General features: G+C 38.7%; 3 protein-coding genes across 12 annotated transcripts in view; 2 read left to right on the top strand and 1 right to left on the bottom strand.

The window, feature by feature from the left end:
• The window catches only part of inppl1b (inositol polyphosphate phosphatase-like 1b), a 28,877-nt gene extending 27,122 nt beyond the window's left edge, over positions 1-1,755 (bottom strand). For 2 of the 6 annotated variants that reach the window (XM_044364361.1, XM_044364362.1), the window contains exon 1: positions 1,332-1,755. The gene's annotated coding sequence lies outside the window, so the exon portion shown is untranslated. The other 4 variants (XM_044364365.1, XM_044364364.1, XM_044364366.1 and 1 more) reach the window with 3 other exon arrangements.
• On the top strand, positions 355-8,453 carry rab41 (RAB41, member RAS oncogene family). Of its 5 annotated transcripts, none has more exons than XM_044364381.1 (8): positions 355-656; positions 1,801-1,859; positions 2,643-2,696; positions 3,621-3,726; positions 4,069-4,180; positions 5,145-5,238; positions 6,145-6,211; positions 6,422-8,453. In XM_044364381.1, exons 1-8 carry the CDS (start codon positions 578-580, stop codon positions 6,484-6,486), a joined length of 636 nt encoding a protein of 211 aa, XP_044220316.1. In that variant the 5' UTR covers positions 355-577; the 3' UTR covers positions 6,487-8,453. The 5 variants fall into 5 exon arrangements, 4 of the variants coding, with proteins under 4 accessions (XP_044220316.1, XP_044220314.1, XP_044220315.1 ...); XM_044364379.1 differs by lacking the exon at positions 3,621-3,726 and adding an exon at positions 2,987-3,092 and having other exon boundaries at positions 430-656; XR_006405494.1 differs by lacking the exons at positions 3,621-3,726; positions 6,422-8,453 and adding exons at positions 2,987-3,092; positions 4,627-4,720 and having other exon boundaries at positions 431-656.
• A 1,005-nt stretch (positions 8,454-9,458) lies between these two features.
• On the top strand, positions 9,459-15,668 carry stard14 (START domain containing 14). Its single transcript, XM_044364050.1, has 6 exons — positions 9,459-10,001; positions 10,131-10,278; positions 10,824-10,927; positions 11,177-11,294; positions 11,410-11,462; positions 14,337-15,668. Exons 1-6 carry the CDS (start codon positions 9,825-9,827, stop codon positions 14,532-14,534), a joined length of 798 nt encoding a protein of 265 aa, XP_044219985.1. The 5' UTR covers positions 9,459-9,824; the 3' UTR covers positions 14,535-15,668.
• The last annotated feature ends 947 nt before the right edge of the window (positions 15,669-16,615 follow it).

The raw sequence follows: 16,615 nt of genomic DNA, 5'->3' as shown, positions 1-16,615 counted from the left end.
CTTGTTGTTTGTTTTGTTACAAAAATTCCAAATTGAAATATATATGTTTAATATAACTGACTCACATAGAAAACCATCTGTTTAGAGAGCCTTCCTCTTCGTCTGCTTCTTCCTTTTCTTTTTGCTCTTATTGAACTGTTTTCTAAACACTCGCAAAACACTTTATTTATTTTTTACTTTATTTATTTAATATCATAATATTACTTAGCGTTAGTAAAATGTCAGCATCTAAAGCTGAATAAATATTTCAGTAAGCCTATGTGTAGACTAAATGTCCATGACCTCTGTCTAGCCACAATCTATGAAAAATTAATTTTTTCGACCTATAACTTAAATGAAAATAAGTCTTAATGAAAATGTGGGCTTGTAAAAAGGTGTAACCGGTAACAGTTTCTTTTGCAGTCACTGCTGTTTCTTAAAGAATGCCTCATGGTTGCGCTATTTCACTTCTGCAGGTTTAAAAAACAAAAGCTCTGGCTAGCGCAGGATAAAGATATACACTACTCGCTCTTCTCCGGTCCAGACATCACATCATTAGCCAAGCTAGCTAGTTAGCTGTGTATTTTTTTTTGACAAAATGTCAACCACAACCGGCGGCGGAGAGTTTGGCAACCCTCTACGAAAGTTCAAGCTCGTCTTCCTGGGCGAACAGAGTGGTAAGCTGGGAACAGTGCACCCTAACCAAGTGTTAATTTGGGCGGATGTAGGGAATATGTGAAAAGTGGCTACGATGAGCTAACTAGCTTCTAAAGCTAGCCTGCTGCTGGCTTGCGGGGTAAAGTTACCCTTCAGACATGAACGGCCAGTGATGATACGTAGCAAGAATTCAACATTTCAGTGTTAAGAAAGTGTCTAAAAGAGAGAAATACGAGAGAAAGATGATGAATCTGACAAATTTTCTCACTCGTGATGATGTCATTGTACTGCTTGCTAACCGCAGATTGCTAAATTAGCAAACATCTCGCTCTTCGTCTTACTGATAATTTCAAAGATTGATTAAAGTTAACGTAACATACCAGCACTGTTCGTGATTTATCTACAAATGTGTTTGCTGCCAAATTACAGCAATGTATATTGGTCCTTGCTCAGCATCATCTCACCAATGAAACTAGCTAACGGTATCTGGCTAACTACTTTTAGCTAGCAGTTAGCTGAGCTAGGCTGAAATATACTAGCATTAACGGTAATATATGTTAACGGTACGGTATGTTAACATTCACCGCTTAATTGAAATCCTAATGTGGTTGTCAAGACTTTGTTACAGACATTTGCATCCAAAAATAAGCTCCATATAAATATTTATCTTATTTGTTATTGTAGCGCTACTCAACTCTGAAAGCTAGCTGTTGGCTTCTTACGGCAGCACCTTGCACAGCCACGTCGGCCAGTGAGTCTACAGCCAACGGCCTTTTCCCCGACCGGTCAGCGCTAGTTTACAGGGACGCATACAGACATTATCTTGGCGTGATTGTATTGTAGGGGTGCTTATCTACTTTGATAGTGACAGTCTGTGATAATGAAACAAATTTAGAAGTCTAGCCATTTTCATTTTCTGAATTTTGTGGCTCCACCCATAGTGCCAGCTCAGCGTGTGGGTTCAGCAGTCCACATTGCATCAGTGATGATAGCCATTTACTCACCATGTGATGTCACTGAGTCTTTTTTTTTTTTTTTGGTCTTCTTAGAAAGACAAATTAGACTTTATGCAACTGAGTATTTAATATCAACAGTGGAGTTTTGCATATGATCTTTGAGTACCAGGACTTAAGTCTAAAAATGTCTGTCACTGTTTTTGTACAGTTGGGAAGACCTCGCTCATCACCAGGTTTATGTATGACAGTTTCGACAACACTTATCAGGTAAAAGCAAATACTCCAACTTGACATGGAACTACTGTGCAAAGTAAATATTAAGAGTGTATTGTTATCAGTATACTGAATGTGCCAAAACACCTTTTTCACAGCAAACATTTTGACTTGTCAACCACAGATGTAATTAATAACTTTAAATATGTGCTCCAGTTCCTGTGCCTTTGGCAGTGTGCACTAGAGGTTTAAGTAATGAATCACTTTACCGATTTGTATCGTTTCGTTCAGTTGAGTTCAGTTCAAAGATATGAGTCACTGACTATGTTGATTATTCACTTTTCCCCTAAAATAAGCAATCACATCACTGTTCCAATGCACTTCAGTACAGTGGGTTTCACTGTCTTTTGATAAGGTTTTGACAAGGAAGTCATGTACAGTGAATCATGACTGTGCCAACAATGGTGCTCTCAGTTGCCAGTGAGGGGAAGCGCCACTGATTCGGCCAGCGACAATGGTGATTCAGTCAGTTCAGTTTTAAGATTCAGTGTTAAAAGATCTGTCCATACAAGTATGAACACCTCTAATGTGCATACTAACTTATTACTGACATGGCATACTGGAACACCCAGTTATGAGAGAGCCATCATTAATGTTAGCAGTTCCTACTTTGAAAACCCAATAAGTTAAAAATGTCTATTGTGAAAAGGGTTTGTAGAAAACTACATAAGTTGTTCCTTTATGTCTTTCTGTTATAGTTTATCTTGTCCATAGAGGTCAGTACATTGTCAATTATTGTTCTGATAGCTATGTTTTGATGCAGTGATTGTTTTACAGGCAACTATTGGCATTGACTTTTTGTCAAAAACCATGTACCTAGAAGATCGCACGGTAAGCCTTTGTCATTGTTATTTTCATCATTCCCATTGGCTTAGAATTAAAATTGTTAGAAATTGCTTAAATCATGCTTCAGCTTTTAATGTAGTAGCCACCATTTATTTCCCTTTCACCATTTTACATTGTGTTTCTGAATTATCCTAGATTTTACTATTTATTTTTGTCACACATGTGAACGTGTTTTTAGTTCCCATCATTATTTCAAGTTTTTGCTTTCCTTCCATCCCCCTGGCTGGGTCATGAAATGTCCCCTGTTCCTACATTCGTTTCACGGCTGGCCACAGATTCGGTTGCAGCTCTGGGATACAGCCGGACAGGAACGTTTCCGCAGCCTCATCCCCAGTTACATCCGCGACTCAGCCGCTGCTGTTGTGGTTTATGACATAGCCAGTAGGTATCATGGCCTTGCCTCACCTCCTTGTCCTTCGCTTAGTATGTGCAAGGGCATAACATGCGCAAGGGCATAAAAGAGCATTTACTAGCCTGGCTACCCCACTGGACAGCATGATGAGGGGATATTCCCGGCTGTTCGCATCAGCCGTAGTGACACTAAAGCATTTCTCCAGGGATGTCCAGGGGGGTCTATGCTTCCTAAATGCTGTTATGTATGAGGCTGATGGAAGGAATAACAGAAAATGTCTTCAGATGTCACCTCAGATCATCTGAAACAGGATCTGCCTAAATAATGATTGAGCTGGGCCTCCATTTACATGTTTTTACATGCACAAAGCTGGTCATGCATAAAGCTGGTCATCTCTGACCCATTCCTCCATTAAAAAAAAAAAAAAGCAATTTTCATCTCTGCTGCTTGGCTTGCAGTTCCTTTATGTCTTTCCTATTCGCCACTTTTTTTGTTCTGCCTTTCCCCCTCTTTATCTCCACCTCCTTGTCTTCTTCTTCTCCCGTTCCAACCCTCAGGTCCGGCTCCAGCTTTGGGACACTGCTGGACAGGAGCGTTTTCGTAGCCTTATTCCCAGCTACATCCGTGACTCTACCATTGCTGTGGTTGTTTATGACATCACCAGTGAGTCAGGGCTGTACTCTAACCGTTCTGTAGGGGACTAGCGCAATTGGAAGGACGCTGTCTTGGCATAGTTGCACTTAATATATTGCTGCTTAAAATCTCCCAAATTTCTAGAACTATTCTTTCCTTCTTTATTCTTCTATTCTCAATACATTTGCTTACTAACACATGAGTACTGGAGGAGCTGTTGTGACACAAGATGTTCTACCTTTTAACCAAGAGTAATACCTGCTTGCGCACACTTTTAACTATAGCTAAAATACTGAATGCTTTCTGTCTTTTGGGGGCTACATGTGGCTAATGTGTAAAGTAATTTTTGCTTTTTTTCCCCCCCCTCTGCAGATCTTAATTCATTCCAACAAACTTCAAAGTGGATTGATGATGTTAGAACAGAGAGAGGAAGTGATGTCATTATCATGCTTGTTGGAAACAAAACAGACTTGGCGGATAAAAGGTACATGGTTGTATGAGATGTGTGAATGACACGTTAAAACTCTGTTTACCTAGATTGATGAATAGACTATAATTTAAAAATACTACTACAATTAGAAATAGGTGGTATAATCTGTATAAACTCTGCCAAAGCCTGGAATCCCACTTTTCTTCCTCTCAGTGCACCTCATCCAATTTTGACTTTTATCATCCCTTGGTATTTTACATATTTTGTCTTTTTTTAATTACTGATTTAAGATCTTTAATTTATATATTTTTTATTTATGATTTGATCACATTTCTGTTCTGCCTTTTTTCTTTGCTTTTTTGTTACCTTTCATTATCTCTCCATGTCATTTTGATTTTTTTTTTGTTGTTGTTGTTGTTTGTGTGTGTGTGTTTCCCTCCCCCCCCATACCACCACACTTCCCTCCCCTCACCCACCCCCCTCTCCTGGGACCATGGCAGGCAAGTTTCTATTGAGGCGGCAGAGAGGAAAGCTCGTGAGCTCAATGTGATGTACATAGAGACCAGTGCCAAGGCTGGCTATAACGTCAAACAGGTTGGTGTCCAGCAACAGCAGGTGTATACTGACAAATGATCCTGACTGTTTCCAGCACAGGTCCCGATGTCCTTTAGGTCAGGGAGGCCCAACTGTGACGTCTGGAATATGTACAACTCCATGTATTCATTATATATGGATCAGAGTGCGACTGTTGAATGAATGGGTGACCTATGGAGTCATTTTCCTGCTGCTTCATCTTTACTCAGCACAGCAGCCTCTCTCCCTTTGTCTTCCTCTCTGTCTGTTATAACTAAACTAACCTCTCTCTCTCTTTTTCACCCCAAAAAAAGATTCTGTGTTGAGCTCTCTCTTTGTTTCTCTCTCCATCTCTTCCCTCTCCTTTTGGCCCGTCCTCTTTGCGATGTTTCTTTCCATATCTGTCTGTTCGTCCATCTCCCCCCTTCTGCCTCTACCTGAGCAGACAGATCACCACGGAGGAGGGCGAGCAGAGAGCTAAGGAACTGAATGTCATGTTCATTGAAACCAGCGCAAAGACTGGCTACAATGTCAAACAGGTAGAGATTCTGCTCTCTCAGGGTAGTTAAGCTCATTCTGCTCTCAAAGACTACACTCTCCTTTTTACCTCTGTTTCCCCTCTTGTGGCTCATCATGACATATCCTAGCGTTCTCAGTACATATGAGTTGTGTTTTTCCCCCCACAAGCTTTGCTTGTATTAGTCTGGATATTGATTCACTTGTTCTGCACAGGTTTACTGCTACTGTGTTTATTCTTGCTCAAGTACTGTCTGATTCACTAAAATTTCTGGAGCTTTCAAAAATGTTTTTGTGAGTATAATGGATCTGCTCAGTGGAGAAGGTTAGCACGACAACCTTCACTCTCATGCTGTTACCTCAACCTGTAATTACAGTCACATTCTGTGTCACTGCTTAACTGCTTCTTGTGTTTGCCTGTTCAATAAAATGCACTATTTAGGAGTGACTAGTTGACCACTTTCTGTCTATATACAGTATATCCCATTTGACAAAAGGGGTGGGTGATATGACGATATATACACATAGAGATTATATAAATTGTCTATCGTCTCATTTTCCTATACTGTTTATGCTAAGTTAACTATCCCTTTAATATCCATTTGTATTTGGGCATTATGGATAATGTAGCAAATCACTGAGCATGACTGCATTGTGGCAATATTGGATTTACAGGATTTTTGCATCAATGTGATTATAAGTACCATTGTTTTTCAGACACTTTCAGACACTGCAACAGGTATTCCTGGCTGGTTATTTTAACAGTTTCTCAATTGAATTTCCAGAAATTGTACTATTCACAATATGAAACGTGTACTGTGATAGATAGAAGATTTTGTCCGAATCACCCACCCCTATTTTACAGCATTTTACTTTGTATAACATCCTTGTAAGAACAAACATTTAATTGTTCTTACTTTGTTTTATAGCTGTTCCGTCGTGTTGCTGCTGCATTGCCTGGTATGGATAGCACACCAGAGAAAAGCAAAGAGGACAGTATCCTTTTTAAAGTTGCTTCGACAAAAAATTGTCACCTTACTTTTGTCACGCTGTTATTACCATGGCCTAGAATCATGTGCCTCTTAGTTTACTGTGCAGAAACGATAGTATGTTCACTGATGAGATGGTAGCCAGATAGCACTGCAGAAAATACTGAAGTGAAATTTGCACATTCATCGATGTTGTTGCTTAACCAAACCCTCGCAGTGATCGACATCAAACTGGAGAAACAGCCAGAGATGACTGTCACCGAGAGCAGCTGCTCATGCTAGTACACCTCACCCCCACCCAGCCTGTCTCCTCCCCACCAACAGCTTGTCTCTCAGTGGCCACTCTCTCCACCCCTTGGCACACTGCCATTGGAATGGAGGACCCGTCGTTTTTTTTCCCTTTTCAACTCAGTGACTTTTCAGAGTAACCGTGTGGATGTGCATTACTGTATTGAAACAGATTATCTGGGAAAAAAAGGTTCAAAAGTAAACATTTAAAACAAGGAATAAGTTCAATGATATGTTCAGATTTTCATCCAGTTGCATGGCATTATATGGGATTGCAGACTGACATAGCTAACTGCTCATGAGTTATTGCACAGTTCAGAATCTTAGTGCTGTTACTCTCGTCATTGTTGTAAAGTAAAACTGCTTTGGATTATTTAAATGACTCTGCAAGGTTGAGTTCTCAGCCCGTTACATGTATTTTTATTTTCTTCTTTTTTTTAAATTTTCAATGGAGAGTTTGCGTAAACATTCTCTAAACTATATCTTCTCTCAGATGACTGATTATTTCTCCACTTTGTCTTATTTTGAGGAAGTACAGACAGGATCTTACCAGTGAATTTCATCACATTGCCACATAAGATTCAAATTAACCCTTTTCACTGAGTATCAATGGAACCATTCATTAGATATTATCTTAACACATCTGTAGGCATAATCCGCCAAATACAACAGTGTGTTTAGTAAACCAGATTTACATAATTTTAGACCCTAAGCCAAACAGTGCTGCAAAAGGGATGTAAAACCAAGTAATGAGGAAATAGGGATCATTTCCATCAAAGGGAGGCCATCCCAAGTTCATTCGAATGGCTACTAACCTGAAACTATGTCAATAAATTTATAGCAACTCTCTTTCCAACGTTGTCAAATTAGCTGCACGCATACTAACATGTCTGAGGAGAAGTTTTTCAGTTATTAGATGCCCCTTAATGTATAAACAAAAAAGAAGGCCAGTGTTTAGTTTTTCCACATTGATGGAAAGTTGTCACTTTGGTCGCTATGACGTACCCACCATCTCATTGATAATTTGTGTTGTGTTGATTACACTATTGCAAGAACTTGCAGCATGCTCACCATGCAGGATTTATATGGATAAGAACACAGATGCCTTGCTTGTTTGTTCACCAACGTTGTGCACTGAATCAAGCCACAATATTGTAAAATATAAAAGAAGCCTGCTGACTGGTTCATGGCTTCACTAGTTGTTTTGTAGAGCTGGTAGATAAAGATTTTGTCCTCAGATACAGCTAACGCTTACTAACACCCTTGCTGTAAAAAATTGCAGAGAAGTTAGTTGCAGTATCCTTCGCTGTATTGCTATTGCCTGTGTAGGACTGTTGGTTTTATGTGTTTATTTATTTTGTAACTTGGACATAAATAACATTGTACGCTTGACCAAAAGTACAGATGCTGACACGCATGTTGGAAGTTTGTTTTATTTATTGTTTGCGTGTCTGCTGGGACTCCACCCAAAGGCAACATTTAGGCCTGGTAATGTTTTTCCTGTCGCACTGCTAGAAAGGACTTTTTGCAGTGTGTGTAGTCAGTAGTTTGGTTTACAGTCACAGGTTAAAGGCTGCACTGTCTCCAGACACACACAAATACACAAACACACACAGTGTACAGTAATACAAGCCAACTAACTAGCCATAGCACAACATAAGACACTGGTCATTTGCATAGTAGCTTGTTTTGAACTGTCAACATTTTAAAAATGGATTTAAAAATTTAAGTATTTAATTACATCAAACATTTTAACATGAGCAGCTCTTGTACTACTTGTCACGACTAAATACTCAGCTTTGTGCTATTCTGAATTGTGTCTGTCCATTTGAAATATGCTGTCTACTCGTGTTTAGCAACGTTTGTGTGAATACTATTACTATCTGATGTATAAAAAGGAGAGTTAATGAAACACAAGTGTAGGCTTATCACATGGAATAAAATAAAGATATTTCACCAAAGTGTAACCTCTATGATGCCTTTCTTTATGAAGCACTGACATAACAAAACGTTCCATAACAGATTATATAACAGTGGTGTTTTGTCACCCAATTCCTTCTCAATTACTAGGGATTAGTTAACACACATAATGTTTTACTTGGTAATACAGCATATAATGAACTGCATACAGTACCTGAGTTTAAGTTGAACCTGTTATATATATATATATATATATAATAGGTGTGTATCTGTTTGAGTCACACATTGCCAAAGTAGACTGAAACTATTAAGCAATGCATCACAGACATGAAAGATTACAACAGAAAGGTGCGGCCAAGAACAGAATGAACACGAGCCGGCTTTACTTACTTTGACAATGTATTTTGGCCGAAGATATTAAAAGCTTGTGATGTAATAAAGCTGACTATAAATGGCAGGTTTATAAATGTTATTGCCAATATCTAAAATATAGGCCTATATACGCCTACTTGGATAATTTTGTGTGTGTGTATGTTCTACACATGGAGGGAAGAGCAAAGATGTCTTGGCCAGATGTAAAATAAATACATATTTTTGTTGACACTTGTTGAAATAAAACAGCTAATTATATATATATGAATGCTGAAGTGAAGTGAAGTGAAGATGCACCTCCATTATAGCCACGTTTTTAAAGAGGTTATCACTTCTTTCAACGTTAATTTAGATTTAAATAGAAGCATTTCTTGTTAAAACCATCTACAGCCCAAATCTACCAGGATAGATTCAGTTCTACATATTATATTTTACCCACCTCGTATACTTTTTGTTTAAAACTTAGTCGTGATAAAAATTTTGATTCATCAACACTGACCAATTCTCACCCACCCACTCCCCTGAGCAGCCCACAGTGCTCAGCCTACTGTGCGTGCGTGCGTGTGTGTGCGTGCGTGCGTGTGTGTAACCCTCTCACACTTTTGACAACAAAATACGACAAGACAGCTATTTTCTTGAACTCACTGCTTCCACTGGTATCACTTTAGACACATACAGTAGTTTGCATGTTATAGTGTAAATTTTGGTGCTTTCTGGTCCTTTCGGGGGGGGGCAGGACAAACTAGGCACGTGTGCAGCACACCTGGACTCAGGAAGCGTTGTGACGTCAGCGAGAGAGGCGTTTGAAGGAATGGTTCAGGAATTCAACACAAAAATCCTGTTCGACTTGATTGGCGATCAAGTCGCATATATTCGTGTCGCCAGAGGCACGCAGCTACAGAAGACTTAAAGTCGTTGAACCGTCGACCACATCAAACACATATACCTGGCTGGCCTGGGCAGGTTGTGCTCTTTTTAGAGGGACGAAAGAAGACAAGTTGGTGGTGGTTTTTACCCGACTGATTCGCATTTTAAGAAAAATGTCTCACCATTCGATTAAATTACCTGACGAGGCGGCCTTCTCTGACTTCAAAATGCAGTGTTTATCAATGGAGAATTGGTTGAACAAGTATGACAATAATGGGATGCAAGTGTGGGTCGAAGTTCCTCCAGCAAATAAAGGACATAATATTCCACCCAAAGTCCACAAGATCAAGGTAAGTTCATTTTAACACTGACTTTACCATATCTTTAACTCCATTGGGATATTATAGTTGGATGTCTCTTGGTCTACTGTAAGCTTGCCATTAATTAATATATAAGTGTGTGTTTGTGTGTATTTTCAGTGCAAAATGACAATCAAGGATGTCTCAGCTGCTACCATGTATGATGTCCTTCATGACAGCCAGTACCGTAAGAAATGGGATCCCACCATGCTGGAGAGTTTTGACATTGCTCGGCTCTCTGCTAATGCTGATGTGGGCTACTACTCATGTGAGAACATCTCCTATCTGTTTAACCTTATCACATTCATCTGTGCGTTTGTCTCTCTAATGTGACCCACCATTAACCTGTCGGTCTCCAGTGCGTGGCCTGACTCAGTTTCACCTGTTGCAAACAAGAAATGCAAACACTGGAAAGGGAATGTGCATACGTATTTAGAAGCTGACTAACAGTTTGGATTTTGAAGATAAGCTTGTGTACTATCCAGTATGGAAAAAATAGTACTAAACAATGCCACCATTATTTTTTCATCAACAAGCTCTTCTGTCGATATTTACATATTTAAACCTTTTTCTGTCCGTATCACATTGTGGCGTTTCCTCTACTTCCATTTCTAATTTTTTAGAATCTGTTTCTTCTGTCGACACTGTTGTAAGGTGATGCTACCCCTTATTCCGCCAGTGTATTTATTGTCATAACATGGGTGCACTTGTTGAAACAAAGGTTTTGACAGTGAAAAACTGAACTCACGAAGGACGTCTTAACACATTGTAACCCAATTTTGTTTTTCTTTGTATGTCTTTTCTTTTCTGCAGGGCTTTGTCCAAAGCCGATAAAGAACAGAGACGTGGTGACACTGCGTTCGTGGCAGGTGACGGATGACGAGTACATTATCGTTAACTTCTCCGTCAAACACCCGGTATGCCACCTCCTCCACACACTCCGAGGCCCGTAGCAACCACTGTCTTTAAATGTGACATTTCTACAGCTCATTGACACCTATGGTCATAATGTTTTCTGTGCACCAAAGTTATTTTACCATTTACAGAAACTTGTTTTATCCATACTTAAAGTGGGCTGTTTACATGTCCACTTGTCCAGTGTCTTGAAAAAGGTAGTAATCGTAGTTTTTCTCATTGTTCTGCAAACTGTTTCGACTCAATTACAGAAACACCCTCCTCGCAGCGACCTTGTAAGAGCCATTTCCATCCTCACCGGCTATTACATTAAGCCCACAGGACCAAATAGCTGCACTTTCATATACCTTTCACAAGCCGACCCCAAAGGTGAGTCCATAATCAACAATTACATTATTGTTTTCAAATTGAGAACTCTTGCTGAGCTTTTTTTTTTTAGAGCTGTTAGAGCTTTTTAATGTTTACCCTTCTGTCTTTGCTCCAGGTTCTCTTCCAAAGTGGGTGGTAAACAAAGCATCTCAAGTTCTTGCTCCCCGGGTACGTAACACAACACAAATATTGTCACAAACTCTTTACAGTAAAAGTTTAGTTCACGTCCAGTTAACAGCAGCGTTCAAAGTGATAAGGTTAAAAATACCTAACTGTGTCTGACAGTGTGGGTGTGTGTGTGTCCACGATGTGATTAAGAAGTGTGTGATTAAGAAGTGTGTAATAGTGCACCTAAGGGAGTGAGAGTTTCATGTGTCTTAAAGGACAATGGTAACCATAGAAACCCAATTTGAAGGCCTGTCTTGGTAATGTTGCTGACAAAGGAGTATCTCAGCTCGAGCTGTTGCTCTCTTGCCTGGGAGAACTCGTTCTCCAGGTTTCATATCCTCCACAGTTTGAAACTATTTAGTCAGTATCAATGAGTGTGTGAAACTACCACTTACAGACTCAGGCTTTTTTAACTAGACAGAAAACTTGACCTCCTTTACTTAGTAACAGTGATTTCTATAAACTAAAACATTATGGGGTAAAAACATATACCTTTGGATAAGTTGTGACTATTATAAAAAAAAAAGACTGAAAATAATGTAATCCTTAATTGTAGATCACTTTACAAGAGTAAATAAAACAACAATGTAAACTCAACAGTAAATAGCAATAAAAGCAAAACAATATCTTTTTTAAGAGAGGAAAATGTCAAGAGGAAGAGAGTTAAAGACAAAAAATAAATAGTGTAAATGCAAGTCTGTAAGTAATTTAATAGATTGCACTATTTCAAACAGGCTGTGGTCCCCTAGGAAGGAATAGCAATTTAAAAAAAAAAAAAAAAAACAAATCTTACAAAGAATACAAAGTGCATTTTAGCAGTCGAGAGCAGGTTTTAGTATAGTAGTTGTTAATACCTGTGGGATCATGCTAAGTTTCCTCAGGAAAAGTGTTTCCTTGCATGCTTAAATCTGACTGACAAGGGAATTGTTTATAGTTGTCATATAAAATATTTATATGATGACCTACAATGTCCAAAATGTACAATGGATATAAAAAGTCTAAATACCCTTATAATTGCAACACAAAAACAGTTAATTATTAGGATCATTTTAAATAAAAAAAACCCAAAAAACTACAACCCCCTGATTGCATAAGTACATCCTTTCATAATTGGGGCTCTAACTGTGTTCAAATTTAACCAATCACATTCAAAACCATGTCTGTAGGTAAATAGCATACACCTGCCATCAATGAAAGTGATTCAGCTGTTGTAGGATTAGCTTGAATGTTTGGGGTTACATCCTACTGGGAGACCAATGGTTCGCAAAGAGTTACCAAAAAAACTGCAAGATCTAAATGTTGAAAAGTACCAATCAGGAAAGGGATATAAAAGAATATCAAAGGCATTGGATGTACCATAGAGCACTGTCAAAACCAGAGTCAATAAGTGGAGAAAATGTGGCACCACTGAGACATTGCAAAGATCAAGACGACACTCCAAAGTTGATGAGAGGACAAGGAGAAAACTTATCAGGGAGGCTGCCAAGAGGCTAACAGTGACATTGAAGGAACTATAGGAATTTCTGGCATGTGCTGGTCACTCCTTGCATGTGACCACTGTCTCCTGTATTCTGCACATGTCTGAGCTATAGGGTAGGGTGGCAAGACGGAAACCTTTTCTTACAAAAAGGGAATATCCAAGCCTGTCTGAATTATGCCAAAAGATGCATTCAGTCACATGTGGGAAAATGTGTCATGGTCTGACGAAACAAAGGTTTAAGTTTTGAGCCTAAATTCTAAAAGATATGTTTGGTGCAAAGCCAATAAAGCTCATCATCCAAGGAACACCATACTGACTGTGAAGCTTGGTGGTGGTGGCATCATGCTTTGGAGCTGCTAGTCTTCAGCTGGGTCAGGGGGCTCTTGTCAAGATAGACGAGATAATGAATAGCTTGAAATATCATGATATTTTGTCACAAAGCCTGCTGGCCTCTGTCAGAAAGTTGGAGTTGAAGAGGAATTTCACATTCCAACATGACAATGACCCAAAGCACACATCCAAGTTGACCAAGACGTGGCTTCAGAAAATCAAAAGACCTCAATCGATCGAAAACATGTGGAATGACCTAAAGAGAGTTGTACACAGGAGATCTCCTCATAATTTGAAGGCACTTGAACTTTTTTGCAAAGAACAATGGGACAAAATTCCAAAGTCTAGCTGTGCAAAGCTAATAGAAACTTTTATTGCTGCTGTAATAAATGCAAAATGTGCTTCCACCAGGTATTAGTTGGACAGAGTGTGTAGACTTATGCAAACAGGGTGTAGTAGTTTCTTTTATTTAAAATGTTCCTAATAATTAATGATTTGGTTTTCTCTGGATTTTTGTTTGTTCGAAGATCACATTAGATCACATTAAAGATGGAACAAGTCTGACATTTATGTTGTTGTTTCTATCTTTACTGTCTTCTAAATTCATAAGGGTGTGTAGACTTTTTTTTAATCCATTGTTTTAAAAGAAAATGAAGTTGACAGAGCATCACAGCATCAATTAAAATGGTTCCACAGCAAACTTTTTCACTAAATTGTATCTGACTTTATGTAAAAGGGAAAAACAAATAGTTAAAAGTTCAGTGGTTGTGTGACCTCTATTGGCAAATGCAAGATTGCCATTTTGCAATTTGTAGAATGTAAACACCTTTGTAAAAATGTAGATAACTTAGTAGTATCACTCTTAAGCTAACATCTCGGTTTTCACATTTCACCTTTTAAAAAAGTTTCAGGGCTGTAAATAGTTGCTCACAATCACTTCAGCTGCTTGCCATAAAATCTGTTACATAGTGTTTTATTACCAGCTTTGTTGATATGAAGGTGTGGCGTGTGTCAGATTGTTGCTCTCTGATAATCTTACCCTCTCTTGGGCCCACTCCCTCTAGGTTTTGAAGAGTGTACACAAGGCGGGACAGAACTACCCAGAGTGGAAACAGCAGAACTCTCCCGACCAGAAGCCTTGGCTGTTCCCAGAGCAGAGCACGCTGCCAATGATGGACCCCGCCGAACTGTTGATACAGAGAGCGGGCTCGCTAGAAAACGTGGATGAGAGCTCCAAAATGGATGCGGAGGACGGCAGTTGAATCACATCAAAGTGATGGGAGGATGCTGGCCAAGAGGGAAAGACTGGAGGGATAGACTGTATACTTGAGACCTCCAACTCTCTGCAATGTCATCCTGATACTCTCGAACGGTTATCCAGTTCAAATCAGTGTGCCTTTTGGGATGAGCAAGAGCATGAAGTGTTTACAACTGTCTTACCAGATGGAAATGAGCACAGAACACATTGCCATTCACCTCAGACCATGTTGAACTAAGCTAAACATCTCTCCAGTGTTTTTTTTTTCTTTTTAATGTACAGGTTTAGAGGTGTTGGGGTTTGAATGTGGCATTGTTACAGCACTGTATTTACAATGAGTCCTCCCTCAGGCCTCTTTTTTTAGTTGCAGCTACACTACAAGTGAACAAAGTTTAAATGAGAAGAAATTAAGTGTAGTTGTCCACTAGTGAGTCTTTGCCTTTACAAGTGACTGTGAACAGAAATTACATCAGTGACCATCAGTGGTATAAGTACTGAGTGAAGGGAAAATATATGTATTTCTGGCAAGTTCATTCATTTTTAGCTAAGCCTTTTTTTTTTTTTTTTGAATGTCAGATCCAAATCATTGAAACCTGCGTTACACACTTAAAATCACTTTTTTATCTTGTTAAATCACACTGATATAGTTTAGTCACACTGTTGAAACATAGGTTTCATGTCAGCCTATTAACATGAAACCTATGATGGTGAAAGGTTCTGGGTTTGTGCAGCAGCTTGAATCTGTCTCTCAGGCAGTTATTACACTATTCTTGAGCTTAATGCGGAAAAAAACACTTCACTTATCACTACTTTTGCCACTGATTTTGTTTTTAAACATGCTCATTTTATTTGTCAGTTCGATTTTATTTAATTTTGTTTTTAGTGACCAACTATGCTGTATTCATATTTTCCATATGTAATACAGGAAAACTGTCTGAAGGTTCTTTGTATATATTCTGTTGTGCAATCAAAGTGTACGCATTGTGATTTATATATAAGTTGTACAGACATTAGACTTGCATCGGCACTCAAAGAAGGGATCAGGTGTTGATCTGTCTAGGTGGTTGTAATAACATGTAAAATGTACATAAGTTTGTATTTTGTCAGTTGAATCATGACTTTACCCGAAGGATTGAAATGGCAGTGATGGATCTCCATTTATTTTATTTATTTGAAGTTACCATAAGCTCAGATCAACTTATGATGCAGAAAAGACCGTAAAATGAAGCCTGGTAGCCTGAGATAGGTTTTTCTCTCCTCTTATATTTGATGTTTAAAAACGTTACATGGTGCTGACTTTTTAAAAAATAAACCTGACAAGGTTAACATGCTTGGTAATTACTTGTACTGACTGCATTCCTCTGAAGGTGATAATCAGTCTCAAGAGAAACCGACCTACAAACAAGAACAAGTTTGGCTACTTGAACCTGTGCAAACCGGTCCATTTCCAGCTCAAGCTGAAGAGTTTCCAAGTACAAAGACGAGGTCAAAATGGTTCAAACCTTTTATTTCTTTGCTGAAAAACACTTCAAGATATTTTTTTCATAATGAGCTCAAGTTCATGAAGAAAAAGTTCAAATGGAAAACCAGTTTTTCCTTTTATATATATAAAAAAAATGAAAAGCAGTGTACAAAAGAATGAGACAGCAGGCAGGTATTTACATATGTGTTCACAATGGTTAAAAAGAAATGTTTTGTGTTGCACACTGATAAAACACTGTTATACTAAAGATAAAGTACTTTATCAATCCCAAAGGGAAGTTTAAGTCATGTCATTATTTATTGTCATGATATATTAAGATATACACTCACCAGCCACTTTATTAAGTACACCTGTGCAATCTAATCCAATACAACAGCTCTGCCATATATTCTACATTTATGAAGCTTATACGTTTGATTTTGTTGACATTGTCAGAAAGGTGATAATTCTACTTTATGTTTATTATTGAGGTCGTAGTGGGTGGTGGTGGTGGTGGTGGTGTACTGGAGTGCATTATATTGGAAAGTGTTCCTAACATTTTGCATTAGATTGCACAGGTGTCCCTAATAAAGCAGCTGGTGAGTGTACGTATGCTGCGTGAT

The sequence above is a fragment of the Thunnus albacares genome, chromosome 10 (genome assembly GCF_914725855.1).
Source record: "Thunnus albacares chromosome 10, fThuAlb1.1, whole genome shotgun sequence".
NCBI classification, from domain to species: domain Eukaryota; kingdom Metazoa; phylum Chordata; class Actinopteri; order Scombriformes; family Scombridae; genus Thunnus; species Thunnus albacares.
This window is presented reverse-complemented; position numbering and strand designations above follow the sequence as displayed.